Genomic DNA, 17,347 nt, shown 5'->3' with positions numbered 1-17,347 from the left:
ACAGTAAAGCGTGGAGGAAGATGATGTGAGCTGATCACTGTCAAAAACTCACTAATGCTTCAGACGCTTTGTGATTATTACAGTCTCACATTAAACTAGACGTTTTTCACCTAATCGTGAATGTTTGAAGCCGTCAGTATTTAATGGAATAACACTGACTCTTCCTTGCTTCAAAAATTGTCTGTAAGTTCACCCACACGAGTTAAAGATGTACAGAGGACGGAGGAAAAGGCTGTCCAGTACTGTACAAAATCATTCCATCTACAGTATTTGTGTAATTCTTGCTAATTTGCTGACCAGTGATTTATGGTTGTTATGGTAAAATATGCACAATTAAAAACAGTATATGGTGGAGCCCAGGGTTCACTAGAGGGAGCCACAGCCTCATTCCATATATCATACAAACCCAGTCATTTCTTTAATATGTTATCATCCTGGTATAGTGTTCTGTGAGTTGTTGATGGCTACTCTTCAAACTCATCATCCAAACCACATTTATTTGAGTTTTCCTTCCAACAGAATTGCAGAAGTTTGGCCAAGCTTGCCTTTCCATACTTCTAGTGATTTAGTTAACATAAGCTCTTTTCCTCTGGTAAACTGTGACTGCTTCTTGGGTCACTGTCCTTTTTAGAGAACTTGAAATGCCTGGTTTCTGTCTCTGATTGCTCTGAATATAATGTACAATAATATGTAATAGATATACAATAATATATGTTTATAATATATTTGAATATATAAAACACATAAAATTATATAATATATAAAGGTCTTTGAACTAGAATAGAATAAAATAGGATTGTCTTGAGTTTTTGCAGGGTGGGATGTCTGCTAATGAAGTTAAACCTCGCAAATGCAGCCACTGCTTCATTCATAAATCAGCAACTTGCGTTCCGTTCACAGCGTTCCGTTCCATTAACAGGGAGCCCAGCTGCTCGGACCCAGCTCGGTGAAGTATAAGAGGGGAAATCGTTAATCACCCGGTTTAAATTAACCCTATTTCAGTGCGTCTTTACCAGGATTCCGGCGAAATAAGCGTGCATGTTGTATTTTTATAGTCCTATTAAGTGAATGTGGTGCTGAACGGTCTCCCCGCTCGCGGAGATGAAGTGGTTCAGTCCAGGATCGCGGAAGTTCTGACGGCAGACCACACCACAGACAGACAGAGAGAGAGAGAGAGAGAGAGAGAGAAGTTAGGCACTTGGGCGAGTTTGTGTTGATACATGTAACGACACAGAAGCGCCACGCAGAGACTCCGAGATGCGGCGAAAGCAGAAGAGACTGCTGCAGATCGCGCTGCTGCTGCTGCTGGCCTTTCTGTTCCTGCCGAGCGTCGGCTTGTGGTCCGCGTCTCTGGAGCGAATGTTTGACAGCTCCGCGGACGCCGCCGGACTCTCGCACGCACAGGTACGACAGCGTTCAAAAAGCGCTCATACACTTTGAGTCTACAATATCACAGCAGAAACTCTAAACTCGCTCGTGTAGGGCAGTGCTACGTGGCTAGAGGAGTGTTTGACTTCTTTACGTTCCGCCGGAACGTCAGATGAGGAACGCGACGCGACTAGAACGCGTTGTAGTTTTGTCGCGTCGCTTTATCGCGCTGTACACAGGCATATTAACGTGCTGGTAAGTTATTTGTTTGTTTGTTATTTTATTGTATTTTTTTTTTGAAAAGTTTTCAGAGAGATATAAAATTTTGTTTTTAGGTTTTTTTGGTTTTTATTTTTGTGTTTTTGTGTTGTGGATTTTAAAACTTTTAGATATTAGTACATGCATTATTCTTCACATTCAGATAAAACAAACATTAAATTTGTTCATTTCTTTGTGGTTCTTGGGTTGAATAGAATTATCAATATTAACCTGAACATTTAATATGAAAACTACAGAAAAGCATAATTTAGCTCTCTCAATGGTTGTTTAGCACTATTGTCTGCTTTAGAGGAATATTGATTATTTTTCAGATAGTACTTTAATCACTTCTTTTGATTTTAGCATAAAGACAACTAAAAGCCATTCATCTGATTTTGGGGAAAAATAAATAAATAAAACGTAGTAGATGATCTTTTGTTTACTTGATTGTGTTGTAATGGACCTGTCCTAAAAGAATTAGCATTGTGAGGTCATTTCTTTTAAGAAATTTGAATGAATTTTACAATGGCAGTTTTTGATTTATGAGTAAATTAAAGCAATCTTTTCCACAAAAATGTAAATTGCAGTATCTTTTTCCTTATTTCCTAATGAATATCTGATTTAGTTAATTCAGTACAGCATCAGCTCGTAACTCTTGAAGTAGCTGGATGGGCAGATGTGTGATGGGTGGGTGTCTAATGGGCAGATGTGTGATGGGCGGGTGTCTGATGGGTTGGTGTGTGATGGGCATATGTGTGATGGGTGGGTGTGTGATGGGCATATGTGTGATGGGTGGGTGTCTAATGGGCAGATGTGTGATGGGCGGGTGTCTGATGGGTTGGTGTGTGATGGGCATATGTGTGATGGGTGGGTGTGTGATGGGCATATGTGTGATGGGTGGGTGTCTGATGGGCAGATGTGTGATGGGCGGGTGTGTGATAGGCATATGTGTGATGGGTGGGTGTCTGATGGGCAGATGTGTGATGGGCATATGTGTGATGGGCATATGTGTGATGGGTGGGTGTGTGATGGGCAGATGTGTGATGGGCAGGTATGTGATGGGTAGATGTACGTTGGATGGGTGTTTGTTGGGCGGATGTGTGATGGCTGGGTGTGTGATGGGCAAATGTGTGTGATACGCGGTTGTCTGATGGGCAGATGTGTGATGGGCGGGTGTGCGATGGGCAGATGTGTGTGATGGGTGGGTGTGTGATGGGCAGATGTGTGATGGCTGGGTGTGTGACGGGCAGATGTGTGATACGCGGTTGTCTGATGGGCAGATGTGTGATGGGCGGGTGTGTGACGGGCAGATGTGTGTGATGGGCGGGTGTGTGATGGGCAGATGTGTGATGGCTGGGTGTGTGATGGGCTATAATGCTTGTTATGCGACCCTGAGTTTGCAGAAAGGCATTATTTAAAAGAAATCCATTCTTATCATTATAGTACAATAGGGCTGCAACGATTCCTCGATCCTGTTCAAGTATTCTATTTAAGTAAAGTGTAAAACAATCGTCAAGCCGTTGGCACCCTCTACTGGCATTTGTTATAATGTGTAATGTAGTTTACCTCTACAGTTTTGTTTAATAAAATCCTATAGTTACTTGCTTTTGATACTTTATTTGAACTAATTATTATTGCCTCGTTGTGGGTTTGGAATGACATGAGGATTATAAACATAATATTTATGTTCCTCTAATGCTGCTGTCAGGATGAACATGGATGGAAGAGCTGGTGTTCATAGGGCAGGCTGTAAGTGGTGTTGTTGAAAGGCGGTGTTGTTTAGGCTCTGGGCTGGCTCTGGTCCAGGCCGCTGGTCTGATAGCGCCTCTGTTTCACGAGCTTCAGCAGGTGCATCCATCCCTCACACACATTCACTGTCAGCGTCACTTCACCCACACACACTATTACACCTGGAAGAACAGTTTCATCTCACCTCGTCCACACAAACAGCTTTTCCGTTCCGGATCATTCACTCATCCGATTTACTACTGCTCTGCTTCATTGCCAAGGTTTTGGGACGTGCTTGTTTTAAAAAGAGGTGTGGCTTTGAACTGTGTTTGCATTTAAAAATCGGACACGTAGCAGAAAACTGCATCCCCAATTAAACCTACTTGCACTACACCCTGGCCTGAAGTATGTACTCTTTTTGTGAGGAAAACGTAGATCCTTTTGAGTGTGTAGAAGAAGAATAGAGAAGCTTTGGGACAAACTACCAGCTCAGAAAGTCCTGTCACAGAATGAGAGGGGATTCATGACCCTTTACAGCTCCACTAATGAATCATCATACTTTAACAGAACAGAAATAACAAATCAGACATCATTTTTAGTCTTGCTAAGGGTTTCATACAGACTCTTTATACAGGTAACATAGTTGGTCCTAACTACATGTTATAGCATGTTACATGTTATAGCATGTTATAGCATGTTAAGTAGCATAGTTTCATTCATTCATTCATTCATCATCGGTTCTGGTGTTTTGTAAAAGGTGGTTTGTTTGGCTCCGTGTTTAGTCACAAAGGTTGTTCTTTCTCTCTGTCCTCTTGTACTGCTTCACAACTAATGCATTACAAAGACTAGCACACAGTCTTCCTCATAACATCACATGCTTTATGTGTTTTCAGAGAATAAACAGACACAAAGTGCAGAACAACGGTGTTCGGAGAAAGGACTGGCATGACTATGCACTGATGAAGAGTGAAGCGGCACGTTCAGGTGCGTCACGTGATGCATGAAGCGTAATAGAGCTGGACTGCAGATGAAGGTGATGGTAACGCTGTGGTGTGTTAGGTGTCGGCGAGCAGGGCAGGCCGTATCCACTGACCGACTCAGACCGCATGGACCAGGCCTACAGGGAGAACGGATTCAACATATTCGTCAGCGATCGCATCGCCCTCAACAGATCTCTGCCTGACATCAGACACCCGAAGTGAGCCGCTCTCGTCTCCCTCTTCACTGCAGCACACATCTGTCATGATTCCTGCGGTCTGCAAGCATTACTTTACATCAGCAGCAGACATTCTGCTCAAGTCACTGTAGAGTGTAGAACACTGTGACTACAACAGGCCAACAATGTCTTTGCTATATATATATATATATATATATTATATATATATATATATATATATATATTTGCTATATATACAGTACAGGTCAAAAGTTTGGAAACATTACTATTTTTAATGTTTTTGAAAGAAGTCTCTTCTGCTCATCAAGCCTGCATTTGTTTGATCAAAAATACAGAAAAAACAGTAATATTTGTGAAATATTATTACAACTTAAAATAATAGTTTTCTATTTGAATATACTTAAAAAAAATAATTTATTCCTGTGATGCAAAGCTGAATTTTCAGCATCATTACTCCAGCCTTCAGTGTCACATGTAACATCCAGTCTATCACATGATCATTTAGAAATCATTCTAATATTCTGATTTATTATGAGTGTTGGAAACAGTTCTGCTGTCCTAATATATTTTATGAATAAAAGGTTAAAAAGAACTGCATTTATTCAAAATAAAAAACATTCTAATAATATAGATTCTAATAATCATATATTTTCTTTACTATCACTTTTTATCACTTTAACACATCCTTGCTGAATAAAAGTATTGATTTTATTTAAAAAAAAGAAAGAAAAAAAAATTACTGACCCCAAATTACTGACCAGTAGTGTATATTGTTATTACAAAATATTTATATTTTAAAAACATTGCTTCTTTTTTTTTTTTTTTCTTTTTTTTTACTTTTTATTCATCAAAGTATCCTAAAAAAGTATCACATGTTCTGAAAAAATATTAAGCAGCAGAACTGTTTCCAACTTTGATAATGAATCATCATATTAGAATGATTTCTAAAGGATCAGTGATAATGATCCTAAAAATTCAGCTTTGCATCACAGAAATAAATGATAATTTAAAGTATAATAAATTTAAAATCAATTATTTTAAATTGTAATAATATATCACAATATTACATTTTTTTCTGTATTATTGATCAAATAAATGCAGGCTTGATGAGCAGAAGAAACTTCTTTCAAAAACATTAAAAATAGTAATGTTTCCAAACTTTTTACCTGTACTGTATATATATATAAATTCCTGAAAAACATAGCTGTGATAATTAGGCCTGGAGAGGTCTTGAACATTTCTGTTGTCAGTATACATTTAAGTCATGCTCAGCTCTAAAAATTTTTGTCGAGTTTGTCGATGTGGGTTCGCTCTGGTTTCAATGAAGGACAGGTGTTGAGTTTTTATTTTAGTATTTTTTAGCTCTAGATATTTATTCCGATACTCGTGCTTTGGGTATCGACCGATACCGAGTACCGATACCAGTGTGTTAAAAAAAAAAGGAAAAGATCACACTACGCCTGCATAACTGTGATATTATCATTGTGGTAAGGTCTGGCTCAGGTTAAACCCTTTGTAAAACATGAATGAATAGAGGAAATGGAAGCCATTTATTTTTAAATAGAACAGTATAACAGTAGTGCAACAGCAACTTAAATAAATATAGGAATAATTTTTTTTTTTTTAAATTAAAGTGCAGACACAATATTGTAAAATAAAGGCATTTAAATGTTTAAATAGAACAGTATAAAACAGTAGTGCAACAGCAACTTAACTAAATAAATATATTAATAATTATTTTTTTTTAAATTAAAGTGCAGACACAATATTGTAAAATAAAGGCATTTAAATGTTTAAATAGAACAGTATATAAAACAGTAGTGCAACAGCAACTTAACTAAATAAATATAGGAATAATTATTTTTTTTAAATAAAGTGCAGCCACAATATTGTAAAATAAAAAAGGCATTTAAATAGAACAGTATAAAACAGTAGTCCAACAGCAACTTCAATGATTCCTTTAAAAAAAAAACTTAAAGTGCAGCCATTATGTAATAAAAAGGCATTCAAATCTTCAAATAGTGCAGTATTTAACAATAGTGCAACACCACCTATAAAGTAAACATAAACAAAAATACAAATCAAAAGAGTAGCAGGTACAGTACCTTTTGAGGTTCCAAGTGAACCGTACCGTTACCAAAACGTGACGTGTAATGGGTATCGACCGATACCGAGTACCGATACCAGTGTGTTAAAAAAAAAAGGAAAAGATCATACTACGCCTGCATAACTGTGATATTATCATTGTGGTAAGGTCTGGCTCAGGTTAAACCCTTTGTAAAAAATTAATGAATAGAGGAAATGGAAGCCATTTATTTTTAAATAGAACAGTATAACAGTAGTGCAACAGCAACTTAAATAAATATAGGAATAATTATTTTTTTTTAATTAAACTGCAGCCACAATATTGTAAAATAAAGGCATTTAAATGTTTAAATAGAACAGTATAAAACAGTAGTGCAACAACAACTTAACTAAATAGATATATTAATAATTATTTTTTTAAAATAAAGTGCAGCCACAATATTGTAAAATAAAGGCATTTAAATAGAACAGTATAAAACAGTAGTCCAACAGCAACTTAACTAAATAAATATAGGATTTTTTTTTGTTGTTTTAATAAAGTGCAGCCACAATATTGTAAAATAAAAAAGGCATTTAAATAGAACAGTATAAAACAGTAGTCCAACAGCAACTTCAATGATTCCTTTAAAAAAAAAAAACTTAAAGTGCAGCCATTATGTAATAAAAGGCATTCAAATCTTCAAATAGTGCAGTATTTAACAATAGTGCAACACCAACCTATAAAGTAAACATAAACAAAAATACAAATCAAAAGAGTAGCAGCTATATATTAAACAAAAAATACTTTACACCAAGTAGGCTACACAATTGCAGTAGCATTTAAGCAATTTAGTATTGCTCATAATTTCAAGAGCAAAGGCAGATTCTTCTTCAAGAAGATGAGCATTTCTGCCCTCTCTCCTCCTAGCCTGTTTCTTCTTGCATCAATAATGTTGGATGCTACACTGAACAGTCTCTCACTGTCAACACTGGTACAAGGAGCACAGAGAAACTTTGCAGCAGTGGCAGCCAGGGTGGGAAAACGAATTTGGTTGACTCCCCAGTACTGGAATGGGCTGTCTGAGCGTGGGACCGTTTGCTCTGTCAAATATGTCTGTATTTGATTTTGAACTTGTGTGCTAGTGCTACTTGCCCCACGTTCCTCATCATGCTCCTGCAGGATTTCCTCAAACAGGCCTTTCAAGCTGCTCTTTCTGCTGCTGCTGCTGCTGTCTGGCTGTGCTTCCAGACGTGGGGCTTTATGGGGGTTTTTCTGGCACTGTCTCTGCTCCCTCAGGTGTGGTCCTGCTCAGTAACGCTGCCTCCATCTTCTCCACCTCTTGGGTCAGAGCATCCTTGGCATTCTTGTTGCTGTCTGCTCCTGTGAAGTATCTAAAAACAATGAAAAATAATAAATAAATGTCTTAATGTGTAAAATAAACATAAACAACCTCTATAATAGCTTTTAGTGGTAACATATTAATGCAACAGTAATCAATAATAATGCAATATCTAGTTATCCAAAACACCATTTCAAAATTTTGTTTATAATATAGACATTTAATAAACATATTAGACATACCTGTCTTTGAATCGTGGGTCTAAAAGAGTGGCAACTGCATACAAGGGCTCATTCTCGATGGTCTTGAATCTTTTCTGGACAGCCTCAAGAAGGGTTGTTTTCATGGCTTTTTATACCCGTGTCCCCCTCGTTCTCCCGAGCAAGCAGGCGTTTCAGCACTGTGACTGAGGGAATGACTTCAGCTGCAGAAGAGGTGGAGGAGCTAATCTGTCTGGTCAGTTCTTCAAATGGTGCCAGAACAATGATGATTTTCTCCAGTAAAGCCCACTGGTAAGACGTAAGGGTCACTGGCAGGTCGTGGTCAGCTCCATATGCTGAAATTGACCGCTTCTGCTCCAGTAAACTTTCGACCATATAGTAGGTACTGTTCCATCGTGTTGCTACGTCTTGGTGCAGACGTTTGGTGGGCATTTGGAGATCTTTTTGAATATCCTCCAGGCGTGTAGTAGCCAGTGGCGAGTGTTTGAAATGACCGACTATCTTCCTACCATTCGCCAGTGCATCACTTACACTTCTCTGTGACAGTAGTCCTTCATGCACCACCAGCTGGAGAGTGTGGGCGAAGCATCCCAAACTTGCTACATCCATCTCGTCCATGGCTTTCTTCATGTTGCTAGCGTTGTCGCGCAAAACAACATGAACGTTGGACTTGGGGATTTTCCATTTTACTAGCATCTCCTCAATTGCTTCGGCAATTGATGTGCCAGTATGTGACCCTCGAACTCGTTCGCGTGCAGCACCGCACTTCGAGGGGTAAATGTTGACTCTCTGTCCACCCAGTGTGACGTTAAACTTAGCAAAGACATGGGGCACACGTCGGAGCTCCAAATGTCCGTGGTAAAGCTGATTGCATGCACGTCTTTCAGCATACACAAAATGTGTTCCCTAACTGTCTCGTATAATTTGGGTAGCGCAGTTTCAGAGATATATTTACGACCTGGCAAACAGTACCTTGGCTCCAAATGCTCCATTAAGCGGCGAAATCCCACATTTTCGACGACAGACAGGGGTTGGTCATCCAGGACAATAACTCCACAATTTTGTCGGTTATCTTTGTTGCTTTTTGGCTGTCTTTGGGGAATTTATCTCGTCGCTGGAAGGCAGTTTCCAGAGTTTGCTGCTGCAGTTCGTCCTTTTTTTTACCCTTAGCTTTGGTGAATTCGTCATGCTCTTTAGTGTGACGTGTCTTCAAATGTTTGATTAAGTTGCTGGTGTTGAAATTTGCAACATTCGTGCCACCCCTCGAAATTGCTTTCTTTGCATATGTTGCATTTCGCCGTCTTTACTGGTGGGAAAATCCACTGTAAAGTACTGCCAAACTGCCGACATGATGCGTTAACGATAGCTCTATGGTTAGCTCCTTTTAAGGGAGGAGTCAGGTGGTCAGTTCTTCTTTCGCCCCTCTAAAACAACAGTAGCTGCCGATGGCAACACAGCGCAACTGTTTTAAGAGCGGCGAAGAAGAACTGTAAGCTAACGGAGCTAATCAGTAAATAGATTCCTATTTCTAATAAATTATATGGTATCGGATCGGTGCCTGGACTCCAGTACTCGCCGATTCCGATGCCAGCATATTCGGCAGTATCGGAGGCATTTCCGATACTGGTATCGGAATCGGAACTATTGTTTCATGTACTCGCCGATTCCGATGCCAGAATTTTCTGCATTATTGGTTCTTTTTGCGGTAGTGTTTAAGGCAATTTAGTATTGCTCATAATTTCAAGAGCAAAGGCAGATTCTTCTTCAAGAAGATGAGCATTTCTGCCCTCTCTCTCCTAGCCTGTTTTCTTCTTGCATCAATAATGTTGGATGCTACACTGAACAGTCTCTCACTGTCAACACTGGTACAAGTAGCACAGAGAAACTTTGCAGCAGTGGCAGCCAGGGTGGGAAAACGAATTTGGTTGACTCCCCAGTACTGGAATGGGCTGTCTGAGCGTGGGACCGTTTGCTCTGTCAAATATGTCTGTATTTGATTTTGAACTTGTGTGCTAGTGCTACTTGCCCCACGTTCCTCATCATGCTCCTGCAGGATTTCCTCAAACAGGCCTTTCAAGCTGCTCTTTCTGCTGCTGCTGCTGCTGTCTGGCTGTGCTTCCAGACGTGGGGCTTTATGGGGGTTTTCTGGCACTGTCTCTGCTCCCTCAGGTGTGGTCCTGCTCAGTAACGCTGCCTCCATCTTCTCCACCTCTTGGGTCAGAGCATCCTTGGCATTCTTGTTGCTGTCTGCTCCTGTGAAGTATCTAAAAACAATGAAAAATAATAAATAAATGTCTTAATGTGTAAAATAAACATAAACAACCTCTATAATAGCTTTTAGTGGTAACATATTAATGCAACAGTAATCAATAATAATGCAATATCTAGTTATCCAAAACACCATTTCAAAATTTTGTTTATAATATAGACATTTAATAAACATATTAGACATACCTGTCTTTGAATCGTGGGTCTAAAAGAGTGGCAACTGCATACAAGGGCTCATTCTCGATGGTCTTGAATCTTTTCTGGACAGCCTCAAGAAGGGTTGTTTTCATGGTTTTTATACCCGTGTCCCCCTCGTTCTCCCGAGCAAGCAGGCGTTTCAGCACTGTGACTGAGGGAATGACTTCAGCTGCAGAAGAGGTGGAGGAGCTAATCTGTCTGGTCAGTTCTTCAAATGGTGCCAGAACAATGATGATTTTCTCCAGTAAAGCCCACTGGTAAGACGTAAGGGTCACTGGCAGGTCGTGGTCAGCTCCATATGCTGAAATTGACCGCTTCTGCTCCAGTAAACTTTCGACCATATAGTAGGTACTGTTCCATCGTGTTGCTACGTCTTGGTGCAGACGTTTGGGGGCATTTGGAGATCTTTTTGAATATCCTCCAGGCGTGTTGTAGCCAGTGGCGAGTGTTTGAAATGACCGACTATCTTCCTACCATTCGCCAGTGCATCACTCACACTTCTCTGTGACAGTAGTCCTTCATGCACCACCAGCTGGAGAGTGTGGGCGAAGCATCCCAAACTTGCTACATCCATCTCGTCCATGGCTTTCTTCATGTTGCTAGCGTTGTCGCGCAAAACAACATGAACGTTGGACTTGGGGATTTTCCATTTTACTAGCATCTCCTCAATTGCTTCGGCAATTGATGTGCCAGTATGTGACCCTCGGAACTCTTCGCGTGCAGCACCGCACTTCGAGGGGTAAATGTTGACTCTCTGTCAACCCAGTGTGACGTTAAACTTAGCAAAGACATGGGGCACACGTCGGAGCTCCAAATGTCCGTGGTAAAGCTGATTGCATGCACGTCTTTCAGCATACACAAAATGTGTTCCCTAACTGTCTCGTATAATTTGGGTAGCGCAGTTTCAGAGATATATTTACGACCTGGCAAACAGTACCTTGGCTCCAAATGCTCCATTAAGCGGCGAAATCCCACATTTTCGACGACAGACAGGGGTTGGTCATCCAGGACAATAAACTCCACAATTTTGTCGGTTATCTTTGTTGCTTTTTGGCTGTCTTTGGGGAATTTATCTCGTCGCTGGAAGGCAGTTTCCAGAGTTTGTTGCTGCAGTTCGTCCTTTTTTTTACCCTTAGCTTTGGTGAATTCGTCATGCTCTTTAGTGTGTCGTGTCTTCAAATGTTTGATTAAGTTGCTGGTGTTGAAATTTGCAACATTCGTGCCACCCCTCGAAATTGCTTCTTTGCATATGTTGCATTTCGCCGTCTTACTGGTGGGAAAATCCACTGTAAAGTACTGCCAAACTGCCGACATGATGCGTTAACGTTAGCTCTATGGTTAGCTCCTTTTAAGGGAGGAGTCAGGTGGTCAGTTCTTCTTCGCCCCTCTAAAACAACAGTAGCTGCCGATGGCAACACAGCGCAAACTGTTTTAAGAGCGGCGAAGAAGAACTGTAAGCTAACGGAGCTAATCAGTAAATAGATTCCTATTTCTAATAAATTATATGGTATCGGATCGGTGCCTGGACTCCAGTACTCGCCGATTCCGATGCCAGCATATTCGGCAGTGTAGGTGGTATCTGATATGTTTGTGTGTTAATGTGATCGACTATGGCTATGGTTTAATTTGTTGTGAGAAAATTGTTTGTTAGTCCTGTGATGAACTGCTGTCTGTCCAGGCTACAATCCAGCGGTAAAAGTTAAACAAATACAGTGCAGCCAAAATTAGGAAAAACTAATCACAGCCGATTTAATAAGATAATTTGTGACCCTGGAGCACAAAAGCAGTCATAAGTAGCACAGGTATATTTGTAGCAATAGCCAACAATGGGTCAAAATTATTGATTTTTCTCTTATGCCAAAAATCATTAGGATATTAAGTAAAGATCATGTTCCATGGAGATATTTTGTAAATTTCCTACTGTAAACATATGAAAACTTTATTTTTGATTAGTAATATGCATTGCTAACAACTTCATTTGGACAACTTTAAAGATGATTTTCTCAATATTTAGTTTTTTTTTGCTCCCTCAGATTCCAGATTTTCAAATAGTGTCACATTTATTTGGAAACCAATATTCTTCCATTTAGGTTGTAATAGTGACCGGTTGCAGGCTGTGGTCGCTGTGAGACTTCTGATGTGTGTCATTTTCACTAGTCAAATACGATTCCAGTTCCACGTTAAAATATATTTACACAGTAATGGACAAACCAGTTTAACCAGACAGTAAGTGAAGGGTTGGGAAAAGAGAACTGGCAGCATTTTTTATAACCAGGGCCCTCATTCTTCGTGCCTCACCTCTATAGACATTGAGTCCTCCCCAATCACTACAAATGACTAAAATTATCCAAAGAATGTCATATTCTTGATGCTTTTGAAGTTTTAGCCTGGCCTGCGTCAGTCTAACAGCACTCGTCAATGTCAGAATGAATGTGACTGATGTTTTTAATTAGACTGCCGGCACACGTGATCAGTGTGCTATAGATTTAATGCAGAGGTAACAAGCTGTGACTGTATGTCCATCATGAGTGTGTGTGTCACACTGAATGCAGCTGTGTTTGTGTTGCAGCTGTAAGACGAAGCTGTACACAGAAGATCTTCCTAACACCAGCATCATCATCCCCTTCCATAATGAGGGCTGGTCGTCTCTGCTGCGCACCGTTCACAGCGTCCTCAACCGCTCGCCGCCGCAGCTCATCGCTGAGATCATCCTCGTGGACGACTTCAGCGACAAAGGTACGAGCCGCTCGGCGTCTGTCAGTGCTTCATTTAGTGAGAGTGAGTCTGAACAGCACATGTGCACAAGGATCATCATCAGAAACACGATAAAAACCGGGCTGTATGTCAGTCTTAACCTGTCATCTCGTGTAAGTCAGCCAGCGTATTTGATTTGTGTGACAGATTGTGAGCTGCTGTTTCTGGGATGATCCTGGTTTGTCCCCACGTCAGTACTGCGTCACGTGTTTGCATAAGGGTCAGATTATGATAATCCTCACTCCATGAGTCTGCTTATGAGGGCTGTCTCTTGTTTTAATCAAAAATGAAAACTCATTTCAGTTTTTGGGTTTCGTCTCACTCATCCACACTATATTCATGTCTGGATCTGATGCCGGGTCCTATCACTGAAGTTAGGACTGACACTGAAACACTGGCACCGCAAATACTGCAGAAAACGACATTTATTAATAACATATAACTATGGACTGAATCTCATTTTATGATAACACATTTGATGAATAACAAGTTTTTATAATACAGTATTAAGGCTGGGTATTACAGCTGTGACTCAAAGACATCACAATATATCTCACTAATATAAATGAGCAAAATATTGTGCTGTATCTGACTGAAATAAGTCATATAAGAATCATGAAAGGGACTAACTCAATCACAGCTCATGTTTTATGATCGAATCACATCTGAAGTGTTTTCATCAGTGGATTCAAGATTGAGAAAGGAAGAGGCTTCAATATTTAAGCTCTATCCACAGTCTTCAAAGGTCACATAATAGTTTTATTTGAGGAACAGAATTTGTGGCACACATTTCGGTTTGCTGCATCACGATGGTTCGCGTTAGAACTGACAGTGTTCGGCGCTGTAATGTCACACAGGAATGAAGCTGCTGAAGAATAAGTTGTACCTGCACTCACTCACATCAGTAACATATCCCTCCACACTGGTGTTTTTCCCTCAACATTTAAACAGGCTCGTATAACTCCACTACTTAAGACACCCAATCTCTTTTAGAGAACAACAGACCAGTTTCTCTTCTTCCTTTCATTGCAAAAACACTTGAACGAGCCGTGTTCAACCAAGTCTCTACCTTTCACACAGATAAACCTCCTTGACAGCAACCAATCTGGCTTCAGAAGTGGACATTCAACCGAGACTGCCTTGCTCTCAATTGTTGAAGCGCTAAGACTGGCAAGAGCGGAATCCAAATCTTCAATACTTACCTTGCTGGATCTATCCACTGCTTTTGACACGGTTAATCACCAGATCTGCCTGTCAACCCTACTGACAAAGGGCATCTCAGGAACCGCACTCCAGTGGTTTGAGTCTTACCTATCAGATAGGTCCTTCAAAGTATCTTGGAGAGGTGAGGTGTCCAAGTCACAACATCTAACTACTGGAGTGCCTCAGGGCTCAGTTCTCGGACCACTTCTCTTCTCTGTCTACATGGCATCATTAGGTTCTGTCATTCAGAAACATGGCTTTTCATACCACTGTTATGCTGATGACACTCAAATCTACCTCTCATTCCATCCTGATGATCCATCGGTAGCTGCTCACATCTCAGCTTGTCTAACAGACATTTCTTGCTGGATGAAGGACCATCACCTTCAACTCAACCTTGCCAAGACAGGAACTGCTTGTGGTCCCAGCAAACCCATCGTTTCATCACAATTTCACCATCCAGTTAGGCACATCAACCATAACTCCTTCAAAAACAGCCAGAAACCTTGGAGTTATGATTGATGATTAGCTAACTTTCTCAGAGCACATTGCTAAAACTGTCCGGTCCTGCAGATTTGCTTTATTCAACATTAAGAAGATCAGGCCCTTTCTTTCCGAACATGCTGCACAACTCCTTGTTCAAGCTCTTGTTCTGTCCAGGCTGGACTATTGCAACGTTCTCTTGGCAGGTCTTCCAGACAGTTCTATCAAACCTTTACAATTAATCCAGAACACGGCAGCAAGATTAATTTTTAATGAGCCGAGAAGAATACACGTCACACCTCTGTTTATCATTTTGCACTGGCTACCAATAGCTGCTCGCATAAAATTCAAGGCATTGATGTTTGCATACAAAACCAGCACTGGATCTGCACCCCTTTACCTAAATTCATTACTTCAGACTTATGTGCCTCTAGAAGCTTGTGTTCTGCAAGTGAACGTCGCTTTATTGTTTATCTCAAAGAGGCACAAAATCACTTTCACAGACTTCTACATTAACTGTTCCTCCTGGTGGAATGACCTGCACAACTCAATCCCAGCAGATGAGTCCTTACCATCTTCAAGAATCAGATCAAAACTAATCTCTACCATCTTTATTTGACCCTCTAACTCTAGCACTCTCTATTCTATTTTAATTCTACTTTATCTATTGTATATTTGTGTGTATGTATATATATATATATATATATATATATATATATATATATATATATATATATATATATATATATATATATATACATACATATACATACATATACATACACACACACATATATGTGTGTGTGTATGTATATGTATGTATGTATGTATATATATATGTAACAATATAAAACTCCATAGTCACGGGAAGAAGGGAGGCGGGAACCGGCGAACATTCAAATAAAACTTTAATGACAAAATAAATACAAAACAGCGCGACAGCCCCTCACGGTCGACTGCCGCGCACAAACCAAAAACCAAACACAAAATAAAACCCAGGCCTGGTCCTCTCTCGTCCTTCACTGTCGTCGCTCCTCTTTTGTATCCTCCCGATCTCCTCCGTGGGACTCGAGACCGGTGAGTGGAGCAGGTGTCGCTCATTTCCCAATCACTCCACCGGCCTCGCTCCGTTCCCACGGCTCTCGGCCTCGCCCCACTCGTCACATACCCCAATCGCCCCTCGCAGGCCGGGGGGTACCCACGAGACTGCGCTCTACTCCCCCCCCCTTCCCTCCGGGGGGGACCGCTGACGGTGGCTGCGGGGACCTGGGGGTAGGACAGACAGACGAGGCGAGAGAAAAGGAGATGGAAGGATGAGGAGTGACAGAGGAGGGGGGGGGGGGGGGGGGAGAAAAAAAAATAAAAAATTCCGGTTCCCAGACACGCTGCCGCTCGGCCCTCCACCGGCTGTGTGAAGTCCTCCGCGGTGCCTGGCGGTGGCACTGGACGGCACGACACTCCTCCGCCGCCCGGTGGATGGCGACGGCTCCTCCGATTTCGGGCAGCCGGCAGGAGTCCCCCGTTCCCTGCTCCTCCCCATTCTTGGCGGATGGCAGCAGGCTCCGGCCACCTGGCCAACGGTGGCGACTCCTCCGCTCCCTCACGGACGGCAGCCGCCCCTCCACATCACGGGCGGCCGGCCGGCAGCGAGTTCGTCTGTCCCCGGCAACTCACTCCAGTCCACCGCCTCGAGCGTCCACGGCGCCAGACTGCTACGCCCTGCTCGATGGCACCGCGGATTCACCCCAGCGGCGAGGGATCTTCAGCAGCGAGTCCCTCCTTCCTCCTGGGTTTCGGCACCAGTGTAACAATATAAAACTCCATAGTCATGGGAAGAAGGAGGCGGGAACCGGCGAACATTCAAATAAAACTTTAATCACAAAATAAAACCCAGGCCTGGTCCTCTCTCGTCCTTCACTGTCGTCGCTCCTCTTTTGTATCCTCCCGATCTCCTCCGTGGGACTCGAGACCGGTGAGTGGAGCAGGTGTCGCTCATTTCCCAATCCCTCCACCAGCCTCGCTCCGTTCCCACGGCTCTCGGCCTCGCCTCACTCGTCACAATATATATATATATATATATATATATATATATATATATATATATATATATATATATATATATATATATATAAAATATACAATATTATATATACCTTGCTCCATGTACTGCATTAGGCTAACTGAGACTTGTCATTTGTACTTAAATATTGTTGCTTTTTTGTTAGTTTTGATTGCTTCTATTGTTCTCATTTGTAAGTCGCTTTGGATAAAAGTGTCTGCTAAAT

General features: G+C 41.3%; 1 protein-coding gene across 1 annotated transcript in view; it reads left to right on the top strand.

Moving 5' to 3' along the window:
- The first annotated feature begins 1,102 nt into the window (after positions 1-1,102).
- Positions 1,103-17,347, top strand: part of LOC109045208 (polypeptide N-acetylgalactosaminyltransferase 10-like) — a 24,926-nt gene continuing 8,681 nt past the window's right edge. The window contains exons 1-4 of the mRNA XM_042747535.1: positions 1,103-1,404; positions 4,248-4,338; positions 4,414-4,552; positions 13,192-13,358. Coding sequence (XP_042603469.1) covers positions 1,258-1,404; positions 4,248-4,338; positions 4,414-4,552; positions 13,192-13,358 — 544 coding nt within the window. The 5' untranslated portion in view covers positions 1,103-1,257. The remainder of the gene's footprint in view (positions 1,405-4,247; positions 4,339-4,413; positions 4,553-13,191; positions 13,359-17,347) is intronic.

This window comes from Cyprinus carpio, chromosome B21 (assembly GCF_018340385.1).
Source record: "Cyprinus carpio isolate SPL01 chromosome B21, ASM1834038v1, whole genome shotgun sequence".
NCBI classification, from domain to species: domain Eukaryota; kingdom Metazoa; phylum Chordata; class Actinopteri; order Cypriniformes; family Cyprinidae; genus Cyprinus; species Cyprinus carpio.
Note: the sequence above shows the minus strand (reverse complement) of the source record. Positions and strands in the feature narration are given on the sequence as shown.